General features: G+C 38.7%; 1 protein-coding gene across 1 annotated transcript; it reads right to left on the bottom strand.

Moving 5' to 3' along the window:
* Nucleotides 1-698: 698 nt before the first annotated feature.
* Nucleotides 699-18,264, bottom strand: ENAM (enamelin). The gene is made up of 8 exons (XM_068975791.1): nucleotides 18,214-18,264; nucleotides 14,038-14,106; nucleotides 13,870-13,920; nucleotides 12,702-12,743; nucleotides 10,620-10,898; nucleotides 9,567-9,629; nucleotides 8,100-8,150; nucleotides 699-3,596 (listed from the first exon to the last, which is right to left on the bottom strand). The coding sequence occupies exons 1-8, from the start codon at nucleotides 18,262-18,264 to the stop codon at nucleotides 699-701; spliced, it is 3,504 nt and encodes a 1,167-aa protein (XP_068831892.1).
* Nucleotides 18,265-22,892: the final 4,628 nt, after the last annotated feature.

Genomic DNA, 22,892 nt, shown 5'->3' with positions numbered 1-22,892 from the left:
AAAGAGATGACAAGTGATACACTGGGAAACAGAACAGAAAGCTGAGAAGAAAAGAAAAAATTGAGAAATTGGATATAAAGACTAGTGATAGTTAAAGGTACCTTAGTACATAAAAAGAGAGAGTGAAAGATGGGGAAGGAAAAATAAAAAGCTAAACACAGAGTGGTTGATAGAAATAAAGAAGGAGGATTAAAAAAGGAAATGATAAAGGTGAAGAAAGAGGTAGGGGAAGAAAAATTCCAAAAGAGAATATTAATCAGGAAAAAGACCAACACAAGGAAGTAAAAAGTACAGTGCATTAGGATTATATTGATGTATAGATCTCCATACATAAAATGGCAAGTTCATCTGCTTTTCTGTCTTGCAAATGCAGACAATTTTGCAAGTATGGAACTTTGAGAGGAAAAGGAAGAATCAGCAAGCACAAAGAAACTAATCCAGACAAGTGGATTACAAGTTTCAGGGCAATGGTGGTCAGAGCCTTCCTTTTTTTTTTTTTTAAAGTCTGTGCTAATTAGTGACAATACTGACTCTAGCAAACCCCAGAGGCCCAGCCTCCTGTGCTGGAGTGGGGAAAAATTTAAGGATCACCAAGAAAGTGAGATACTTAATCAAGTCTTGGGGGAGAAAATGTCTGGAAACCACTGAAGAATAGCAGGTATTTTCCTTCCCCAGAGAATACTTGCTGGAGATGATTCCTAGGCCTGAAGTAGTAAGCAGTCTTGAACCTGGTCCTGTGGATTGGTCCCTATTTGAAGAGGATCAAATGGAGTGTGATCATCTGCATTAAGTGGGTCTAGATTTATATTCTGAAACTGTGCCCCAGTGGCTGACTCAGCCAATGAGTTAGGAATTTCAGTAGGCATAATTGGATCCCCATCAAATGAGCCTTGCCTTCCAAGACTAGATGGAGTCCCAGTGCTGGAGGTATAATACTTTGTTAATTTGGAGTCAAAACATGGTAACTGTAGGATGGTAGATGGTCTTTGTTGCCACCTTTTGCCCTCATTTCCTTGCACTTCACTTGGAATTCCTTCTGGCTTGGGACCTTCGTCAGGTGTATCCATAACAAGCTGCTCAGGAGTAAGATCAACAGGTCTTTCACTGAGCTGGTTGCCTTCTAATGTTTGTTCCAAAACATGGTTTCTATCTCCTCCAAGATCACTTTTGAGGCAAGGTATATTCTTTGATTGAAGGGAACTGGCTTCAGGAAGGGGCCTAATTCCCCTTTGGCTCAATTGATTATTTATAGAACATGGTGTGTTCCTCCTCAGAGTGGACACTTCATCTCTGAAAGGACTTGGGTCTTTACTTTCTCCAGGAAGTCTTTTTTCTGAGCTGTTTCTTTGGCCAGGTAGGATGCTTGTTGGAGATATAGTATATCTTTCATGCTTAGTATGACTGTCTTCTGTATAGAGAGGGCTGGTGTCTTGGTTTTCCCCTGGTGCAAGACCAAAAGATGGAGTGTAGTCTTGTAGAGCAAGTGGATTGTCCTTGGGCCCTGTGGAGCCACCAGCACAGCAAGGGCCTCCCTGGCTTAGGTGAAATAGACGTGTTTCTTTTTGACTTCCTGGGTAATGTGGAGGAATCAAGTCTGGAAAAGCCAAATGTCCTCCCTCTGGTGAATTTAACCTAGTGATTTGCATGCCATAATTCAAATTCTCACCTTCATGCCATGTTGGATTTTTCTGAAGCCCAGTTGGGGAGTTACTGAAATAAGGCTGACTCTCCTTGTGGTAGGGTGGACTAGCAGGGGTTTTGGGTAGATTCGTTGGCTGACCCCAGAAGGTTCTGGTAAAATATGGCCTCCTTTCTTTCTGCCCTTGGACTTGAACCATGTGGTCCCAGGAATTCCAAGAAGGAAACATAGTGTTTTCTTCTTGTCCAACAGCATTATTAGGATAATAGTCCCTGTTTTCCACAAGCAGTGGTATAGTGGGAGCAGTATTATATGATGGAAAATTCTCATCTGGGCTCCAGGGGTAAAATTCACCATAAGGAAAATACTCCCTGGGTTTTGGTAGATTATCTAAGGAATAGGGAGAGTATTCCTTTGGTTGGTTTGAGGTTCCTCTGGTTGGTTTTTGGTTCCTCTGGTTTGAGGTATATTGCTTGCCTTCATACCTAGCTGTTGGGGCTGTCTTAAAGTTTGACTTCTCCATACCCCATCTTGTTTGTCCTGGGAAAGGTTCCTCTCCAGTTGGATCATTTGGGTCTTTTTCATTATAAGGGATTGTCTCTTTTGGATCTGGAGTATTCATGGGATAGTGTGGATTTTCAGGTTGCCCCATTGTATTGTGAGGATCATTTCTTTCATCCCAGGTATTACTTCTAAGGTATGGTGGGTTTTCCCTGCGATCATAGGGGTTGTAGTCAGGGTAGTAAATACGTCCTCTAGAGCCATGGGAAGGATGAGGTAAGTGTTCTTCCTTCCTTCCAGGATCTTCCTTAAAAGGTGGAGAGATTTTTTGTTGGTTCCAAGTATTTCTTCCAGCAGGAAAACGTTCCCTTGCAGGGGAAGGAGATCCCTCAGGGTACACTGGCGGATGTGTACTCTGCCTTATTTCTGGCTGATTAATTTGTGATTCATATGGAATTCTTCTTGGTTCTAAAATAATCCCTTTGGGCAAATTCTGGCTTTGGGTTTGTCCATTAGAATTTGGGGTTCCTCTGGAATCTCCTCTAGGGTAATAAGAGTTTTCTCGTTGATCAATAGAATTAAAATTTGGGACTAGAATGTTACCCTCAGGGTGAGGCAGTTTATAGTTTGATTTACTAACTCCATAGTCTTGAGAGTTTCTCCAGGGGCCATTTGGATCCCTTGTAGGAATGACTGTTCTTTCTTTTTGACTTACTGGCTTCTCTTTTGGATTTTGGATGTTTTCACTGTGGCCAGTAGTACCATGTTTGGGACCCAGAGGGGCAATGGTTCCCGCAGGTTGTTTACTGGGCCCCTCAGGCTTTCTTCTGAAATTTACTGGATTTCCTGCATAATTGGGATAATTGCTCCTTGCGGTGGAGGCATAAGCTCTGCGATATATTGGATATCCTGGACGAATTGCTTGTTTGCCTTCCAAAACAAAATAGTTCCACCGAGGACCCCTTTGAATTTGATTTCGGTAAAAAGGCCCATTACGTCTGTGCCCCATAAAGGTACCAGTAGGATGCCATTGTCTTCCTGCAGGAAAATTTCGGATGTTAGGATGTGGATAATTTTCATGATTATTTGTCTGACTTGGTCTCCATGGGGTCTGACTTGGTCTCCATGGGGTCTGACTTCTTGGAACTCCTTGGCCGGAAACATTTACTACAGGGTTGTTTTGAACTGTAGGGTTGCTCACAGTGTTAGGGCCCTGACCGTTGTTTCCTGCTGGGCTGGTGTCATTTCCGCCTTGACCCACTCTGGGACTGGGTGCATTTGGCTGGGTAGAGTTAATCTCAGGAACTGTTGAATTAACAGAAGGATCAGTGGCTGGAGTCTCTGTTTTAGGAGGATCTTCTTCTTTTGGCTTTTCAAAATCTTCAAACATCTCTTCTGAATAATAAGGAGGATGGCCCGCAAATCCATGATATCCAAAATATCCAAAGAAAGGGTTCTGTAGGAAGAAGATGGAAATAATAATTGCTCTCTGTTTCCCACTGTGGTGCTGCTTGGAATTTTTTTGAAGGAATAGAAAAATCTATTAGTGATATACTTTTAAAATCACCACTGGTTATGCTCTCTTTCTTAGAAATTTGATTCTTCCTTGGTTTCCATTACCTTTCTTCCTTCTGGTACTCTTACTTTCTGAGCAGTACTTAGTTTTCTCTTCTTAGGCCTGGATTCTAAATATACGTTTGTTTTTTTTTTAAGAAATCCATCCTCTATCCACCCTATTCTGTTCTCATTTAACACACCTGCTTTGAGCAATCTATTACAGGCCAGTTTTTCAATATGGATACATGCCAGTGACTCATAAAGCCATAATTCTGGTGCATGACTCTCTCCTGCAAGACTGCTACACTAAAGATCTTATGAGTACCTCTAACTGTATGCACCCAGACTAGACTCATTTCCCCCACACCTCATTCTCCAGTGTTCTATATGTAATAAGCATTCACCACTATCTACCCAGTTTCCTAAGTTTCCACTCTGTTTCCCCCAGACAATTAATGACCAAATCTATAAAATCTGAGCTTCCCTGGTGGCTCAGCTAGTAAAGAATATGTCTTCAAAGTAGAGATCAGGTTCAATCCCTGGATCCGGAAGATCCCTTGGAATCCAAAGGAAATAGCAACCCACTCCACTGTTCTTGCCTGGGAACTCACATGGACAGAGGAGCCTCCAGAAGGCCTCAGTCCATGGGGTTGCAAAAGAGTTGAACAGGACTTAGCGACTAAATAACAAACAGCAACCCAGTTTCCCAAGTTTCCACTCTGTCTCCCCTAGACAGTTAATGACCAAATCTATAAAATCTAAACCTTTGCCCCTCCCCCTTTATCCCCAATAGCCCTGTGCTATTGCAACAAGTTTCTCACTGGTTACTCTGGATATAATTTTACTTTCCTCTAATCTTGCCTCTCAGTTGCCATCAGAGTAGTAGAGGTTGGGGGGTGGGTGTTTGGGAAAGTTCTGTCACTTTCCTCAAATACTAACTAAAATTGCCCTTACGTTACAGGATAAACTCTAAACTCATAGCATAACATACAAACCATGGTGCTAAAGAGTGGGGCTCTAGACAGATATAGGTTAAAATCTCTATGCCACCAGTCCTAATAGTATGACTCTGGGCTAACCTCAGTTTTTCATTTGTAAAAGGGAAATAATAAAATAATATCTACCTCATAGATTATTATGAGCATCAAGTGAGGTCAGGCACTTAAATGTACTATATATTATTATATTAAGCAGTATACTATATAATATAGTTATATATATATATGAAACACTTGTCAGGCACTTACTAAGTACTAGGCACTGAGTTTTATATATGTTACCTCACTCAATGCTCATAATAAACCATGAGCTCCACAGGTTCTATGAAGACCTATTTGACCTTCTAGAACTAACACCAAAAAAAGATGTCCTTTTCATCATAGGGGACTAGATTGCAAAAGTAGGAAGTCAAGAGATGCCTGGAGTAACAGGCAAGTTTGGCCTCAGAGTGCAAAATGAAGCAGGGCAAAGGCTCACAGAGTTTTGCCAAGAGAATGCACTGGTCATAGCAAACACCCTCTTCCAACAACACAAGAGAAAGCTCTACAACACATGGACATCACCAGATGGTCAATGCCAATAATCAATGCCAGACTGATTATATTCTTTGCACCTGAAGATGGAGAAGCTCTATACAGTCAGTAAAAACAAGACTGGGAGCTGACTGTGGCTCAGATGATGAACTCCTCATTGTCAAATTCAGACTTAAATCGAAGAAAGTAGGGAAAACCACTAGGCCATTCAGGTATGACCTAAATCAAATCTGGCACAATTATACAGTGGAAGTGACAAATAGATTCAAGAGTTTAGATCAGATAGACAGAGTGCCTGAAGAACTGTGGAGGGAGGTTTGTAACATTATACAGGAGGTGGTGATCAAAACCATCCCCAAGAAAAACATAGAAAGGCAAAATGGTTGTCTGAAGAGGATTTACAAATAGCTGGAGAAAAGAGAGAAGTGAAAGGCAAAAGAGAAAAGGAAGGATATACCCATCTGAATGCAGAGTTCCAAAGAATAGCAAGGAGAAATAAGAAAGCCTTCATAAGTGATTAATGCAAAGAAATAGAGGAAAACAATAGAGTAGGAAAGACTAGAGATCTCTTCAAGAAAATTAGAGATACCAAGGAAACATTTCATGCAAAGATGGGCACAATAAAGGACAGAAACAGTCTGGACCTAACAGAAGCAGAAGATATTAAGAAGAGGTGGCAAGAATACACAGAAGAACTGTACAAAAGAGAGCTTCATGACCCAGATAACCACGATGGTGTGATCACTCATCTAGAGCCAGACATCCTGGAATGTGAAGTCCAAGTGGGCCTTAGGAAGTATCACTACGTACAAAGCTAGAGGAGGTGATGGAATTCCAGTTGAGCAATTTCAAATCCTAAAAGATGATGCTGTGAAAGTGCTGCACTCAATATGCCAGCAAATGTGGAAATCTCAGCAGTGGCCACAGGACTGAAAAAGGTCAGTTTTCATTCCAATCCCAAAGGAAGGAAATGCCAAAGAGTGCTCAAACTGTCGCACAATTGCACTCATCTCACACGCTGGTAAAGTAATGCACAAAATTCTCCAAGCTTGGCTTCAACAATACGTGAACCATGAACTTCCAGATATTCCAGCTGGTTTTAGAAAAGACAGAGGAACCAGAGACCAAATTGCCAACATACACTGAATCACCAAAAAAGCAAGAGATTCCAGAAAAGCATCTACTTCATCGATTTTACACTAAAACCTTTGTGTATATCACAACAAACTGGAAAATTATTAAAGAGATGGGAATACCAGGCCACCTTACATAACTCCTGAGAAACCTGTTTACAGGTCAAGAAGAAACAGTTAGAACCAGATACGGAACAATGACTGGTTCCAAACTAGGAAAAGAGTACATCAAGGCTGTAAATTGTCATCCTGCTTATTTAACTTATATCCAGAGTACATCATGTGAAATGCTGGGCTTAATGAAGCACAAGCCAGAATCAAGATTTCCAGGAGAAATATCAGTAACCTCAGATATGCAGATAATGCCACCCTTGTGGCATAAAGAGAAGAACTAAAGAGCCTCTTGATGAAGGTGAAAGAGGACAGTGATAAAGTTGGCTTAAAACTCAACATTCAGAAAACAAAGATCATGGCATCCAGTCCCATCACTTCATGACAAATAGATGGGGAAACAATGGAAACAGTGAGAGACTATTTTCTTGGGCTCCAAAATCACTGCAGATGGTGACTGCAGCCACAAAATTAAAAGACAGTTGCTCCTTGGAAGAAAAGCTATGACAAACCCCTAGACAGCATATTAAAAAGCAGATACTGGACATTTGGAACTTTCCTGGAGATCTTTGCCTTTCAACGCAAGGGGTGCAGTTTCTAATCCCTCATCAAGGAGCTAAGATCCCACTGCCCAAGTAAACCAAAACCTAAAACAGAAGCAATACTGTAAAGAGTTCACCATGGAAAAATAAATAAACTTGAAAGCTTAAAAGAAAAAAAAAAGCAGAGATATTACTTTGCCATCAGAGGTCCATCTAGTCAAGACTATGGTTTTTCCAGTAGTCATGTATGGATGTGAGGGCTGAACCATCAAGAAGGCTGAGTGCCAAAGAATTGATGCTTTTGAACTCTGGTGTTGGAGAAGACTCTTGAGAGTCTCTTGGACTGCAAGGAGATCCAACCAGTCAATCCTAAAGAAAATCAATCCTGAATATTCACTGGAAGAACTGATGCTGAAGCTGAAACTCCAATACTTTGGCCACCTGATGCAAAGAGCCAACTCATTAGAAAAGACCCTGATGCTGGGAAAGACTGAAGGCTGGAGGAGAAGGGGACGCCAGAGGATAAGATGGTTTGATGGCATCACTGACTTAATGGATATAAGTTTGAGCAAGCTCTGGAATTTGGTGAAGAACAGGGAAGCCTGGCATGCTATGGTCCGTGGCATAGCAAAGAGTCGGACACAACTGAGTGACTGAAGAACAGCAACAAAGCTTCAGTTTATTTGTACAATGAGAGTATTAGATGATCACTTAATTGCCTTCTGAGTATAACATTCTAAGATAATTTTTCTTCATTCCTGTTGACTAGTTGTTCCATCACTGTTCACAGTCCAGATCAACTTTGAACAAAGGTTATTAGGCTTGCTTTTTAGAGAGGTGGCAGAGAGAGAGAGAGGAAGAGAGAGAGAGAAATAGAGAGATTGGTTTCAATACATGTAGAGGAGAAATTATACATCACATTTATTTTAGGTTACTTGGTTAGTTTCACTTTTTAAAAAATCATGGGTGCTTGAGCTACAGATTCATGTGTTGGATTTTAACTTTCTTGTTAGATAGGGATCAAAAAAGCAGAGACTTTCAGAATGTAATACTCAGTGAAGAATGTAGCTTTACTTGTACTTACCCCGCCTTCTTCATTGCTACCTGGTGGACGTCCAAAACCTGGTGGTATCCTCTGAAAGGTGAAAACCATAATAAACATACAGAAAACCACTTTTTATGCTGCCATTTGATTGTAAACACCAAGATGTTTTAAAAATAGTTTGTCAGTGTTAAACACTGTTGCTGGCTTTTAGTTTCTGAGTCATTTGCTCTTACAGTCTAGCTATTAATAATTATGACATAACCATCAATGAATTTTTGTAAATACAAAGACCTTAACTGGATCCTTGGTTATGTTACTCAAAATACCATGTGTGGCTGCATCTCTTAGCAGTTGTCCTGTCCCATCACCAACACACACATACACCCACGCACACACACACGCACACAGAAGGGAGAGAGAGAGAGATTTGAGTGCTGTGAGGATCCAGATATCCACATTAGAATATCTAATAATGGAGATTAAATAATGATGTTATTTTAAAAATGTTTACATTTTAGTTGACAAACTGACAAACCATCCTGGATTATTACTATAATATTTTTATACTCAAAACCAAGGTTATTTTCCTAATCAAACTTGGAGATTGAGTTTCTGCACATGGGAGGGTTTGAAAAAGCAATTCAACCCCCACAGAAGTTTTATGTAGATGAGATTAAAAGCTATTTCAGCCAGAGAATCATGTTTATCTGCTTTTTCAATCTTTACCTGGTACTGCCTTCGTTTTCTTAGTTCATTATTGCCAGTAAAAAGGATGTCACTCTTACAGGGAAAAAAAAAAGTAAGGAAGTTTTACTCCTTGAAATTTTTCCTTGGTGATAAGAAGCCTTCTTGGTTGTAGAGTTGTAGACAAGAAAAAACGATGCCATAGTGGAATGAAGCATCACCAAATATTTATTATTGTTGTTTTTGTTAGTTCAGTTGCAACTGACCTTTAATGTTTCTTTAGTTTAGATAGTTTATTTTGCAATTCATATTTTTAAATGCTTGTCATGCAATTTCATTATTTTGCTTTATTTTGATGATTTTACACTTTAAACGATTCTTATTATTTTGCAAGATTCCTTATAATGAAGTGTCTGGCTAGAAATAAGAAGATATTATGGAAAGATCTTAGTCTAGTCATTGTTTTAAACTCTATTTGTCATAATTTCCCTGTGACATTGAATGAGGATAATCTTTGTATTTTCTAATCTCTTGGGTGAGGAATAGTAGTGAAGGGGCACAGCCCTTTGAAATGAATTCATTAACTAAGTTATTAGTAGTGTTGGATTATTTAGGCTCTGTTTATGTCACCAATTTGAGTAAAAGATCCATTTAAAAATTCTTCTTTTTCCAATAATGCATTATTACTGATGTGATGATTTTGTGTCATATTCTCTACTCATTGGTATATGGCATTCTGTTTAGAATGTATGAACTGAAATTAGCTTGAGATACAACATGATAATATTATTTTCAATTCTAATTTAAGGGAAAAACACTCACATGTGGAATATGCCACGGTGGCTGTTGATAGGGAAATAGCCCATTGCCGAATGGTGGGAATGCCTAGAACAAAGGAATCAGAGTGACGTGGAAATGAGATAAACGAAAAGTGAAACAAACCTGTTAAAGACAATTGTTTGGAACTTGGAGGTCTACATCTTCCTTTGCATTAAACTGTGAAATTTTAAAGGGCAGAGATGATAATAATAATAACACTTAGTATTATTGAACACTTACGTTCTAGGTAATGTGTTGAGAATTTTATATTGGTAAGCTCATTTAATCCTCACATACCAATGTAATAATGTGCTGTCATTATTCTCATTTCACTTAAGATTCTGAGGTTCAGAGAAATTGAGTCACTTGCCCCAAATCTCATAGTTGATAAATGATTGAAGCCAGGATTCCAACCCAGGAGTGTCTTTTCATTCAACTTTGTATTCTCTACATCTATAATAGGTCTGATTATGAAAGTTAATCAACTCAAGACAATATTTTATAAGCTCTACACTGGATGAGATCTTGAGAAACCATCTGCACATCTTCTTGCTTTAAGTCAGGCCTACACTTATGCTATCCTGAAGTCCTGGAAGCAGTGTTAACTTTCAGGGCAATGTTTTAGATCATTGAAGAATAGATCTGTAAGGGACTTGGAGAACATTTCATTTACTTGTGATGAACGTGGAGTCTAGAAGGCAAAATGACTTGCTCAGAATCATACAACTAATAAGGGCCAGGGTAAAATTCAAATATGTGTTCCCTGATCCTCTGTTGGTGCCCTTGTTCATACCATGTTTCCTCTGTAGTTTAATAGGAGCCTCTTTAGGGCAACAGTACATGATTCTATTTTGTACATCAGTTCAGTTCAGTCGCTCAGTCATGTCCAAGTCTTTGCGACCCCATGGACTGCAGCACACCAGGCTTATTTTGTGCATAGTGGTACCCATATTGGGGAGCACGGGAGAAAGTGTGTTTGTGGCGGTGGCATTGTTCTCCCAATCCCTCTGAGGTCATTTATGACTCTGGTTTGGAATTTTGCTGGGCGAGCCTCACCTGAGGTGTCTGGGTTTCCTCCTCTTGTGGCTGAGCCGTGGTGGGTGATGGCTGCTTTAAATGCTGGTTTGGTGGGGAATCACTCGGTTGAGGCTGGTTGGGACTTGGGGTCTCAGGGGCTTGATCTGTCTTGCTTTGGTGTTTGGGTGCTGAGGGAGATGAAGGCTTCTGTGGGTGTTTCTTGTTGGGTGGTGGCTGAGGCCACATGGGCATCTGGTACTGTGGGAAGAGCTGAGGGAGCTGTATACCATTTCCATAAAAGGGACTCAGGTGTGCCAACTGTAGGGTAGTAAATAACAGTGAAGTCACATGAGGGCTGAGATTCCAGCTCTCCCCACCCTCTTCAGTTGGTCTCTAAAACTCAACCCAGGAAACTTAAGTCAACAATGGAAGCTTTAAGCTCTTTAGCTGGAATTTCTTTACACATTTTCTTACAGAAGTGAATTTCAGTCTTTCAGAAAACCAACCAAAGCAGAAGGCACAACTAGGTGAAAAACTTCAGTTAAAGAATGTGGCTTATAATTTTCTAACTTTGAAGCCCTGACTCAGGTAAGAAATGTATAAGTCAGGTTACGGAGGAGTTGATATCAAGTTCAAAATTCCTGTGACTTTTTACAAAAAGGAGACAGAAAGGAGAAAGAACAAAAAAGAAGACAAAGGCAGTGAGAGTGTTAAAAAGAAAACAAAAGAAGGAGAAAGAGAGAAAGCATAAAAATGTTATGTGTGGAAAACATCCTTATATGGGGCTGTGCTTCTTGATTACTGGTGAATTCTCGTAATTCTGTTTGCATAATGAAAATCTCCACAATTACAAGGTGGCTGCTTCTAAAGGACATCAACCCTGAATATTCATTGGAAGGACTGATGCTGATGTTGAAGCTCCAATACTTTAGCCACCTGATGAGAAGAGCTGATGCACTAGGAAAGACCCTGATGCTGGGAAAGATTGAAGGCAAAAGAAGAAGGGAACAGCAGAGGATGAGATGGTTAGACAACTTCACCGACTCAATAGACATGAATCGGAGCAAACTCTGGGAGATAATGGACAGAGGAAACTGACATGCTGCAGTACATGGAGTCACAGAGAGTTGAACATGACTTAGTGACTGAACATCAATAACAAGAGGGAAGCAAAAGTAGTTATAATCTGAAAATGGTAATGTATGAATTAACCTCTTACAACAGGAGTTCCCATTCAAACATTCCCTCTCTGATATATCACCAGTCTCTGTCTCCAGTCTTCATTAATCAGTCTTTCACTGTCTGTGGTTGACATACACACAATACTGTGCAAATGCCATGTGGATTAATGGAAGGTGAAATTGCAACCTTGCATTAAGACGTGAGATTTTATGATTAATTAAGTTGGTAAAATTTCAAACCCCTGGCAAAGTTGCTAAAACTGAGATTGAGAGTTTGAAAAGTTGGGTCTCCCAATAGATAAAGAAGAAAAATTGACAATGATGATAATTTTAGGTGAGGGACTTTAAAAGAGAATGACTTGAATGAAAAAGATGAAGGTAAAATTGATGAAGTCGATTTTTTTCCCCTGCAGCGGGTCTCATGATCATGTCATAAAAGTTGAAAGTAACATATAGTATTATTGTACTATCATAAAATCGTTTCAGAAAAATTATGCCAAAATTTTTATTCTAAATTAATAATGGATTCATTATTAATTAGTTATAAGAGTTAGCACATAGTGGGAAGTATAGTCTAAATTTTAAAAATTGGATAAAAATTAATTTCATAATTTTAGTGTCATATTTCAAGATAATCCACATAAAACTTTACCCTCCCCCCCAGCATTTACCTATGTTATTTTTTTGTTCTCATTATTTGTAAATATATCTTGTGTAGTCTAAGAACCAACTTCTCTCAGATATAAAGAGGCAGTATAATTAACAAATGATTTTTATCTACCTGAAAGTACAATAGATGCAATGATTTTTCTACCTTGAAATTCTTATAATGATTATTAAAACGTGAATAATGACTAGTATCTTTATTCACTGAGACAAACCATATAATTATCTGTATATGAACAGGAAATCATAAGAATTAATATAAAGTGGAACTTACATGCGGGAAGTTCATAAAGTTGAAGTGACCATAGCGCATCATCTGTGACCAAAGGAATTCATTAATGTGGCAGAAAGTGAAAATTTTATTCAATGAAATCACAAGAAATAAGTTAATTTTCTGATTTTTAGGTACAACTGTCATAATGTCTTTTACTAATTATGCATGAATTTAAAATGAGTATGCAGTTCAGACTTTTCTGGTGGTACAGTAGATAAGAATCTGCCTGCCAATGCAGGGGACATGGATTCAGTTCCTGGTCTGGGAAGATTCCACCTGCCATGGAGCAACTAAGCCCATGTGCCACAACTACCGAGCTCACATGCCCTAGAGTCTGCATGCTGCAGTTACTGAAGTTCGTGCACCTAGAGGCTGTGCTCTACAATAAGAGAAGCCACTGCAATGAGAAGCCCATGCACTGCAATGAAAAGTAGCCCCTGCTCTCTGCAACTAGAGAAAGCCTGCATGCAGGACGAAGACTCACTGCAACCAATAAATAAATAAAAATGTTTTAAAAATTACCTAAAAATAGATATATATGCAACTGAAAAAAACTTCTGTGGCACTTTATTTTTAAGTCAGATTTTATTTTGACAGGAATCAGTATTGAATAATAGAGGATAAAAATAGTGTCTACTTTGAAGTTTTTTAATGTTCTGCTCTCCTCTTTTGGCCTTCAGGACTTAGGAATTTGATATTCTATGAAAAGATGAAATTATTTATATACTTAAGTGACTGCCTTCTAATAACCCCTGGTAGAAATGGCTACCTTTGTCAGCTTGAAAACTTAACAAGGAAACTAACACCAACTATAACAAAAATTCACATTTACCTTGAAAAGGAGAAGCACATAGATGGGATAATGCTAGGGAAATAACTCACTTTGTCTTGATTTGAGAGTTTAAGAGGTAGAGTCTCTCTACATCTTTTACAAGAAATTTTATATATTAGAAAGTTTCCCAATAGTCTCCTGTTTAATTTTTATTATTTCCCGCGCTACGCAGCTTGCAGGATCTCAGTTTCCTGGCCAGGGATTGAACCAGGCCCAGCGTTGAAAGCCCAGAATCCTAACCAGTAGGCCACCAGGGAACTCCTTAGTATCCTCCTTTTCAAATGAACTCTAGGAAGGGCTCTGGAAAATGTCTCTCCTGAGACTGAACATACATACCTCCTCACTTTTACTGCTAAATCCAGGTATTCGGGGCATATGCATTTGCAACTGGAAGTGAGAGAATATGTGTGACAAGTTCAGAACATCGATTGAAATAAGTCCAAGAACTGTCCTCAAGCTGTGCAACAGCAGAACATAAAGTCCTAACATTTTAAAGATACTCACTGGCATAGCAACGGAATAACCAAGCAGGCTTAGAAAGACCAGGAGAGTCTTCATTTTTCCACTTGGTACCTGGAATGCAAAACTGGATTTTATTTTTGAATTGTGAAGTAACAATGCTGGGGGTATCTAAGCATTAGATAAGCACTTGGTGCTTATCTAAGCACTAGCCCATCTGTTTGTCAAGGAGAGTATAGATAAACACAATCTCAGGGGCCTCTGCTGCCATATTTATTTTGCATCAAGAAACTATTAGATAGTTATTACCTGGTGGTGTTCTAATCTGCTTAAAAAGGAAAGATAAAAGCCAGAGAGGCAGAGACAGAGAATACACTGATGCTTGAGAAAATGGTTCATAGCACTGGAATGTGGAAATTAGAAATTAGGAGTTTATCTTGAAAAATATAAATATTGGTGATTTTAAATTTCCAATTGCTAGGCTAGTTTAGAAAGGCATAGTAGTGTCTGACTATATTCACCATTGAGGATAATCTCAATTTGAATGATAGTACAGTCCAAAATCAGTATTTTGAACACTCTATATTTAAAATGAATAACCAACAAAGACCTAGTGTATAGCGCATGGAACTTTGCTCAATGTTATGTGACAGCCTGGATGGGAGGGGAGTTTGGAGGAGGATGGATACATGTATATGTATGACTAAGTCCTTTTACTGCTTACCTGAAACTATCACAACATTGCTAATCGGGTATATGCTGCTGCTGCTAAGTTGCTTTAGTCGTGTCCGACCCTGTGGGATCCCATAGACGGCAGCCCACCAGGCTCCCCCATCCCTGGGATTCTCCAGGCAAGAACACTGGAGTGGGTTGCCATTTCCTTCTCCAATGCATGAAAGTGAAGTCGCTCAGTCGTGTCGGACTCTTAGCGACCCCATGGACTGCAGCCTACCAGGCTCCTCTGTCCATGGGATTTTCCAGGCAAGAGTACTGGAGTGGGTTGCCAAAATAAAAAGTTAAAAAAAAAAACACAAGAGAACAAAATCAGTACTTTGAGCTACGTTCTAAGGTGCTGTAGACCACATTCTATTATAAAAGGCTAGTTATGTAAACAGGAATATTCTAGAATCTATGCTTTTCTTTCTGCTATTGTTTCTGTTATTACTGTTATTTCTATTATTTTATCTTTTTGCAAATATTTAAGAGCTGGTAAAAGAAATAGAAGAAAAAGGCAAAACTATAAATGTGTCTCTTTCTTAGACACTGATTAAACACAGAGGAAGTTTGATACTATAGACTTATATATGAAGTTTGGAGATTGTCTTCATGGATTTTATTTACCCCACTCTAGTTAATTATGCAAGGCTTGTATAATTAATTCTTGTAGTTACATCTTTCAATGAGATTTATTCTAAAGGTAATTCCTTAAGAAACTGTACCATTTGCAACAAAACAGCCCAGAGATAAATCCACGCACCTGTGGGACACCTTATCTTTGACAAAGGAGGCAAGAATATACAATGGAGAAAAGACAACCTCCTTAATGAGTGGTGCTGGGAAAACTGGTCAACCACTTGTAAAAGAATGAAAATAGAACACTTTCTAACACCATACACCAAAATACACTCAAAATGGATTAAAGATCTGTAAGACCAGAAACTATAAAACTCCTAGAGGAAAACATAGGCCAAACACTCTCTGACATAAATCACAGCAAGATCCTCTATGACCCACCTCCCAGAGTAATGGAAATGAAAGCAAAAATAAACAAATGGGACATAATTAAACTTAAAAGCTTTTACACAATGAAGGAAACTATAAGCAAGGTGAAAAGACAGTCTTCAGGATGGGAGAAAATAATAGTAAATGAAGCAACTGACAAAGAATTAATCTCAAAAATATACAAGCAGCTCCTACAGCTCAATTTCAGAAAAATAAACGACCCAATCAAAAAATGGGCCAAAGAACTAAACAGACATTTCTCCAAAGAAGACATACAGATGGTTAACAAATTCATGAAAAGATGCTCAACATCACTCATTATCAGAGAAATGAAAATCAAAACCACAATGAGGTACCATCTCATGCCAATCAGAATGGCTGCTATCAAAAGTCTACAAACAATAAATGCTGGAGAGGGTGCGGAGAAAAAGGAGCCCTCTTACACTGTTGGTGGGAATGCAAACTAGTACAGCCACTATGGATAACAGTGTGGAGATTCCTTAAAAAACTGGAAATAGAACTGTCATATGATCCAGCAATCCTACTGCTGGGCATACACACCGAGGAGACCAAAATTGAAAGAGACACGTGTACCCCCAATGTTCATTGCAGCACTGTTTACAATAGCCAGGACATGGAAACAACCTAGATGTCCATCAGCAGACAAATGGATAAGAAAGCTGTGGTACATATACACAATGGAGTATTGCTCAGCCATTAAAAAGGATGCATTTGATTCAGTTCTAATGAGGTGGATGAAACTGGAACCTATTATACAGAGTGAAGTAAGCCAGAAAGAAAAGCACCAATACAGTATACTAATGTATATATATGGAATTTAGAAAGATGGTAACAATGACCCTATATGTGAGACAGCAAAAGAGACACAGATGTAAAGAACAGTCTTTTGGACTCTGGGAGAAGGCGAGGGTGGGATGATTTGAGAGGGTAGCATTGAAATGTGTATATGATATGTGAAGCAGATCGCTGGTCAGGTTTGATGCATGAGACAGGGTGCTCAGGGCTGGTGCACTCGGATGACCCTGGCGGATGGGATGGGGAGGGAGGTGGGATGGCAGTTCTGGGTGGGGAATGCCTATGTGCCCGTGGCTGATTCATGTCGATGTTTGGCAAAACCCACTACAATATTGTAAAGTAATTAGCGTCCAATTAAAATTAATTAAAAAAAAAGAAATGTAAAAGGCTTCACATAGTGTCTGATGTATACTGACTATGTATACTACTATACTATTGTTTTGTATTCAGCAAAAAAAAAACTTCATTTGCATATACAATAGACAAAAATAAAGGTTTTAATCAGAATGATATATTTTCATGATTTAGTAGATGCAAGACGATTCCTAGCATATTAATCAGGATATAGACTCCAGTATTTGTTCATTCCTTTTGTTTCTTCTGTTGGGTTGGCCATGAAGTTCATTCATGTTTTTCCATAAGATGTTGGAGAAAAACCCTGAATGAACTTTGTGGCCAACCCAGTATTTTCTGGGCATGAAATGATCTAGAAGTGACTTGAGCCAGTTTTCACCCTTCTGCTTGCTTTTCTAGAAGCACTATAATTAGAGAACACTTCATCATTTCCCTAAGCTGTAGGTGTAATCAATTACCTTTTATATATCAGAGAAATTGGAAGAGTGCAATTAAACAAAGGAAGCAGTAGTATGTAAGTGCCTTTCCTACTAGATAAAGATTTAGAATCATAACATTGTGGAGAATTAAAAATAACTGAAATTAATGTGTTTAATATAGTCTATAGCAACACAAAGAAGTTAATAAGGAGAATATTGGTAAATCCTTTCCTAAATCTACTTTCTAAGATTATGGCCCAAGATTTTGGGGGAACTTTTGTATGTCTACAATGCGGGAGACCTGGGTTTGATCCCTGGATTAGGAAGATCCCCTGGAGAAGGAATTGACAATCCACTCCAGTACTATTGCCTGGAAAATTCCATGGACAGAGGAGCCTGGTAGGCTACAGTCCATGGGGTTGCAAAGAGTCGGACATGACAGAGCAACTTCACTCACTTTGTATGTTTAATTTCTCTCTTGCTTAATTATCTATCTAATTTCTATGGTAGCAGTCACTGAGATTCTTGATAACATTATATACTCATATGAGAATATGTGATCTTTTATTTTGTAAGTACAAAATGTCACTTATTTTCTCTTTTTATAAAATTAACATATTATGTTAGATGACTTTTAAGATTCATTCTGTGTCTAAAAGGTCATGATCAGATGAAAGTCTATATTCAGCTGTTTTTTCAAAAAAATATTTTTAATTTCTGTGATTGCTGTGGGATACAATGACTATGTAAGTTCTTAGCTCTAGTTCTAACATTCCATCTGTCAACTCAGATCTCTTTGGGTTTTTTTTTGACATGTTTAAATAGTTTTATATTCTCAAATGTACTTCTGACAATATTTAGTTTGATATGTGATCTGTTTGTATTAGGAAAAATAAATGAAAATACTCACCAAGTAATCTAGCTTAGGAGAAGAGGCTTCATGCCTACACTGCAGCAGCATTTTTTCACCAAAATTTTCATAAGCCTTTAAGAAAAGTATAGATTTTGCATGAGAAGAAACCTAAACATAGAACTGAAGCAAACAAATGAAGGAACTAGTAGAAAAGCTTCAGATCTACCTTTACTAAAGAGTCTTCAAAATCAAGCTTAATCTTCAGTTCCTTTAAGAGTAGGGTGAAAGCTAAATCAGAAAATGACCCAGGCACCGTACTTTGAGATACCTTTAGTGACAAAAGTTGACAAAGTTGACAAAACTTGATTGCTCAGTGGGGATGTGTACATTAGCCCAATGTTAAATGAAATCTACGTAGTTTGGAAGAAAGCTTGTAAGAAAAATAAATATACCAACTAAACCAAGCAGTTTGAAGTTTTATCAGAAGATTAGGCTACATAAAAATAATTATCAGCCAACATCAAAGAATGCAATTAGGAAGTCAATCAACATTATGAATTAAGCTCATTATTTGAAACTGTATTATTTATGTTGATAATCTCTAATACTCACCCAATGCCAGTTAGATGCTCCAGTATATAAAAAATAACTTTTACCTGAACTTTGCTAACCTGTCTTTGAAATATATTCTTAATAGTCTACATTGAAAAAAACTACAAGTTGCTAAAGCCAGGGAGATCTCAGGAGCTAGTCACATTTATTTCTTAATGATGAAACAAAAATTCTTCATAAATATGTCATGTTCTGTACCAAAAAGACTTAAAATAAAAAGATTCCTCCTTGTCAGAAAGCTTGGGTCACATTTAAGCACTGTTGTAGACCTGCACAACCAATCAGCTTTGAGAAAGATGGTTTTGCCATCTCAAGAGTTTAAGGTGAAAAAACACATCCAATGTGAAATTTATAATGTGTTATTATAGAAGCTGTCAAATGAAGTCTCTCATTATGTATAATAACAGTCCAGGAAAATGAGCTTACAGCAGTAAGATTTAGAAGATGCTTTCCTTGATGAATTTGGGATTTTTCAAGTATAGAAACTTTTGTTTATACAAAAATATTTAGGGAACAAAGGTGAATATTAACCATGTGCTGTTGTCATAAATCATTGACCATCATCAAAAGGCAGGCCAAAATATGTAATTAATTTAATATACTTGGTATATATTTGTGTGTGTGTGTTCAGTTGTATCTGACTTTTTGTGACCCCATGGACTGTAGCCTGCCAGGCCCCTCTGTCCATGGAACTTTCCAGGTGAGAACATTGGAGTGGGTTGCCATTTCTTTCTTCAGTATACATTTAATATATAATTAAAATTAACTCATATTGCAACACCATGGACTATACAGTCCATTCTTCAGGCCAGAATACTGGAGTGGGTAGCCTTTCCCTTCTGCAGGGAGTCTTCCCAACCCAGGGATCGAACCCAGGTCTCCCGCATTGCAGGCTGATTCTTTACCAGCTGAGCCACAAGGGAAGCCCAGAATATTATTCACCTCAGTGACTTGATTTGATTTATATTACAGAATGTTTCCAGGACATAGTGTTCTTTTTTGAAGTCAAATATATGTTAGTTACTGGGGATTCAAAGTTATTGAAGAGAAAAGCAAAATGATAAATTAGCTCTCAGCTATTCATGATAATACAACCTCACAAAGATCTGAGTTGAGAAATTTACTGAAGGGATTATGTTATGGATGTTTTTAGAAGTTTGATTTTCCATAATAAAGATTTCACTGCTAAATAAACAAATAAACACGACAGTTATTCTTTTCTATGATAAGAGCAAGATTTGTTATTTTTGCTGAATTTAGGTTCCCCTGTCCTCTGTGGCTCCATTTGTGGTGGTGATATTTGCTACTTATTTTTAGGTTGGCATTAATTAGTAAGAATTTTTGAATTTGATGCCCAAAGCTGTTTCCTTATTGGTCAGACTGTGCACATCAGATCACCCAGGTGTTGTACAAGGTGCTGTTCTCTAAGGCATGAGAGGTGCTGCGTTCTTCCCCTTGGGCCAAATAACACTGAATTTTTTTTTTTTTTTTAGCCCTTCAGCTCCCTGAATTTAGTACTACAAAGAACAAAATTGTACCAGAATAGTTAACTTTAAATTAATCTCTAAATATCTATCCAAATACCTAAGTATCTTTTTAGATTGTGTGTGTCCAAGAAGGTATGCAAGTTTATATCTGCTCCAAGTGTCTGACTGTCTTTATCTGATTTTGTAGAAACTGAGTAGGAATTACAATACCATGTGTATGCTGACATTAGTTTGCAAGTGGTAGGACACCTAGAGGACAGTGTATTCACAGAGATACAATGGGAATTGTGATGCTGGATGCCCCTGGTTTCTGTTTGTACCCTTCACATAGAGGCTACGGTTTTGATACCAACCTTAGCCATAGAGGTTGTTGGGAGTTGCCACTAAACCTCACCTGACTGCTTCTCCATTTACCCTTGTGCTGTGCTTAGTTACTCAGCAGTGTCCGACTCTTTGTGACGCCATAGACTGCAGGCCACCAGGCTCCTTTGTCCATGGGGATTCTCCAAGCAAGAGTGCTGGAGTGGGTTGCTATGCCATTCTCCAGGGCATCTTCCTAACCCAGGGATCGAACCCAGGTCTCATGCATTGCAGGCAGATTCTCTACTGTCTGAGCCACCAGGGAAGTCCCCATTTACCCTTTTCCTTGCCATAGGCTGGTTAGTAGTCATGGAATAATCCATGTTTTAAAAACCCAGCTAAGCTACTGAATGAATTTTCTACAGTTTGTTGACATAGCCAAAGGTTTTAGCATAGTCAATAAAGCAGAAATAGATGTTTTTCTGGAACTCTCTTGCTTTTTCAGTGATCCAATGGATGCTGGCAATTTGATCTCTGGTTCCTATGTCTTTTCTAAAACCAGCTTGAGCATCTGGAAGTTCATCGTTCATGTATAGTTGAAGCCTGGCTTGGAGAGTTTTGAGCATTACTTTATTAGTGTATGAGATGAGTGCAATTGTGCGGTAGTTTGAGCATTCTTTGGCATTGCCTTTCTTTGGGGTTGGAATGAAAACTGACCTTTTTCAGTCCTGTGGCCACTGCTGAGTTTTCCACATTTGCTGACATATTGAGGGCAGCACTTTCACAGCATCATCTTTTAGGATTTGAAATAGCTCAACTGGAATTCCATCACCTCCTCTAGCTTTGTTCATAGTGATACTTCCTAAGGCCCACTTGACTTCACATTCCAGGATATGTGGCTCTAGGTGAGTGATCACACCATTATGGTTATCTGGGTCATGAAGATCTTTTTTTGTACAGTTCTTTTGTGTATTCTTGCCACCTTTTCTTAATATCTTCTGCTTCTGTTAGGTCCATACCATTTCTGTCCTTTATTGTGCCCATCTTTGCATGAAATGTTCCCTTGGTATCTCTAATTTTCTTGAAGAGAAAATTCTTTCCTATTCTATTGTTTTCCTCTATTTCTTTGCACTGATGACTGAGGAAGGCTTTCTTGTCTCTCCTTGATATTTTTTGGAACTCTCCATTCAAATGGGTATATCTTTCCTTTTCTCATTTGCTTTTCACTTCTTTTCTTCTCACAGCTATTTGTAAGGCCTCCTCAGACAGCCATTTTGCTTGTTTGCATTTCTTTTTCTTGGGGATGGTCTTGATCCCTGTCTCCTGTAAATGTCATGAACCTCCATCCATAGTTCATCAGGCACTCTATCATATCTAATTCCTTGAATCTATTTCTTACTTCCACTGTATAATCGTGAGAGATTTGATTTAGGTCATACATGAATGTCTAATGGTTTTGCCTACTTTCTTCAATTTAAGTCTGAATTTGGCAATAAGGAGCTCATGATCTGAGCCACAGTCAGCTCCCATTCTTTTTTTTGTTGACTGTATAGAGCTTCTCCACCTTCAGGTACAAAGAATATAATCAATCTGATTTTGGTATTGACATCTGGTGATGTCCATGTGTAGAGTCTTCTCTTGTGTTGTTGGAAGAGGGTGTTTGCTATGACCAGTGCATTCTCTTGGCAAAATTCTATTAGCCTTTGCCTTGCTTCATTCTGTACTCCAAGGCCAAATTTGCCTGTTACTCCAGGTGTTTCTTGACTTCCTGCTTTTGCATTCCAGTCCCCTATAATGAAAAGCACATCTTTTTTGGATGTTAGGTCTAGAATGTCTTGTAGGTCTTCATAGAACCATTCAACTTCAGCCTCTTCAGCATTACTGGTTGGGGCATAGACCTGTATTACTGTGATATTGAATGGTGAGCCTTGGAAATGAACAGAGATCATTCTGTCGTTTTTGAGGTTGCATCCAAGTACTGCATTTTGGACTCTTTTGTTGACTATGATGGCTACTCCATTTCTTCTAAGGGATTCTTGCCCACAGTAGTAGATATAATGTTCATTCTTGCCTGGAGAATCCCAGGGATGGAGGAGCCTGGTGGGCTGCCGTCTATGGGGTCGCACAGAGTCGGACACAACTGAAGTGACTTAGCAGCAGCAGGAGAATTAAAGTCACCCATTCCAGTCCATTTTAGTTCTCTGATTCCTAAAATGTCGATGTTCACTCTTGCCATCTCCTATTTGACCACTTCCAATTTGCCTTGATTCATGGACCTAGCATTCCAGGTTCCTATGCAATATTGCTCTTTACAACATCAGACCTTGCTTCCATTAC

This window comes from Capricornis sumatraensis, chromosome 7, assembly GCF_032405125.1.
Source record: "Capricornis sumatraensis isolate serow.1 chromosome 7, serow.2, whole genome shotgun sequence".
Lineage (NCBI taxonomy): Eukaryota > Metazoa > Chordata > Mammalia > Artiodactyla > Bovidae > Capricornis > Capricornis sumatraensis.
The sequence above is the reverse complement of the archived record's forward strand: the minus strand, read 5'-3'. Positions and strand labels throughout refer to the sequence as shown.

Bases quoted from the DNA above. Each gene is read 5' to 3' on its own strand.
- ENAM (XM_068975791.1), bottom strand. From the start codon at position 18,264: ATGCTGCTGCAGTGTAGGCATGAAGCCTCTTCTCCTAAGCTAGATTAC. The intron at 14,107-18,213 runs GTGAGTATTTTC...TTTGCATTCCAG, and splicing joins CTCCTAAGCTAGATTACTTG to GTACCAAGTGGAAAAATGAA. The intron at 12,744-13,869 runs GTATGTATGTTC...CTTTGGTCACAG, and splicing joins TTAGCAGTAAAAGTGAGGAG to ATGATGCGCTATGGTCACTT.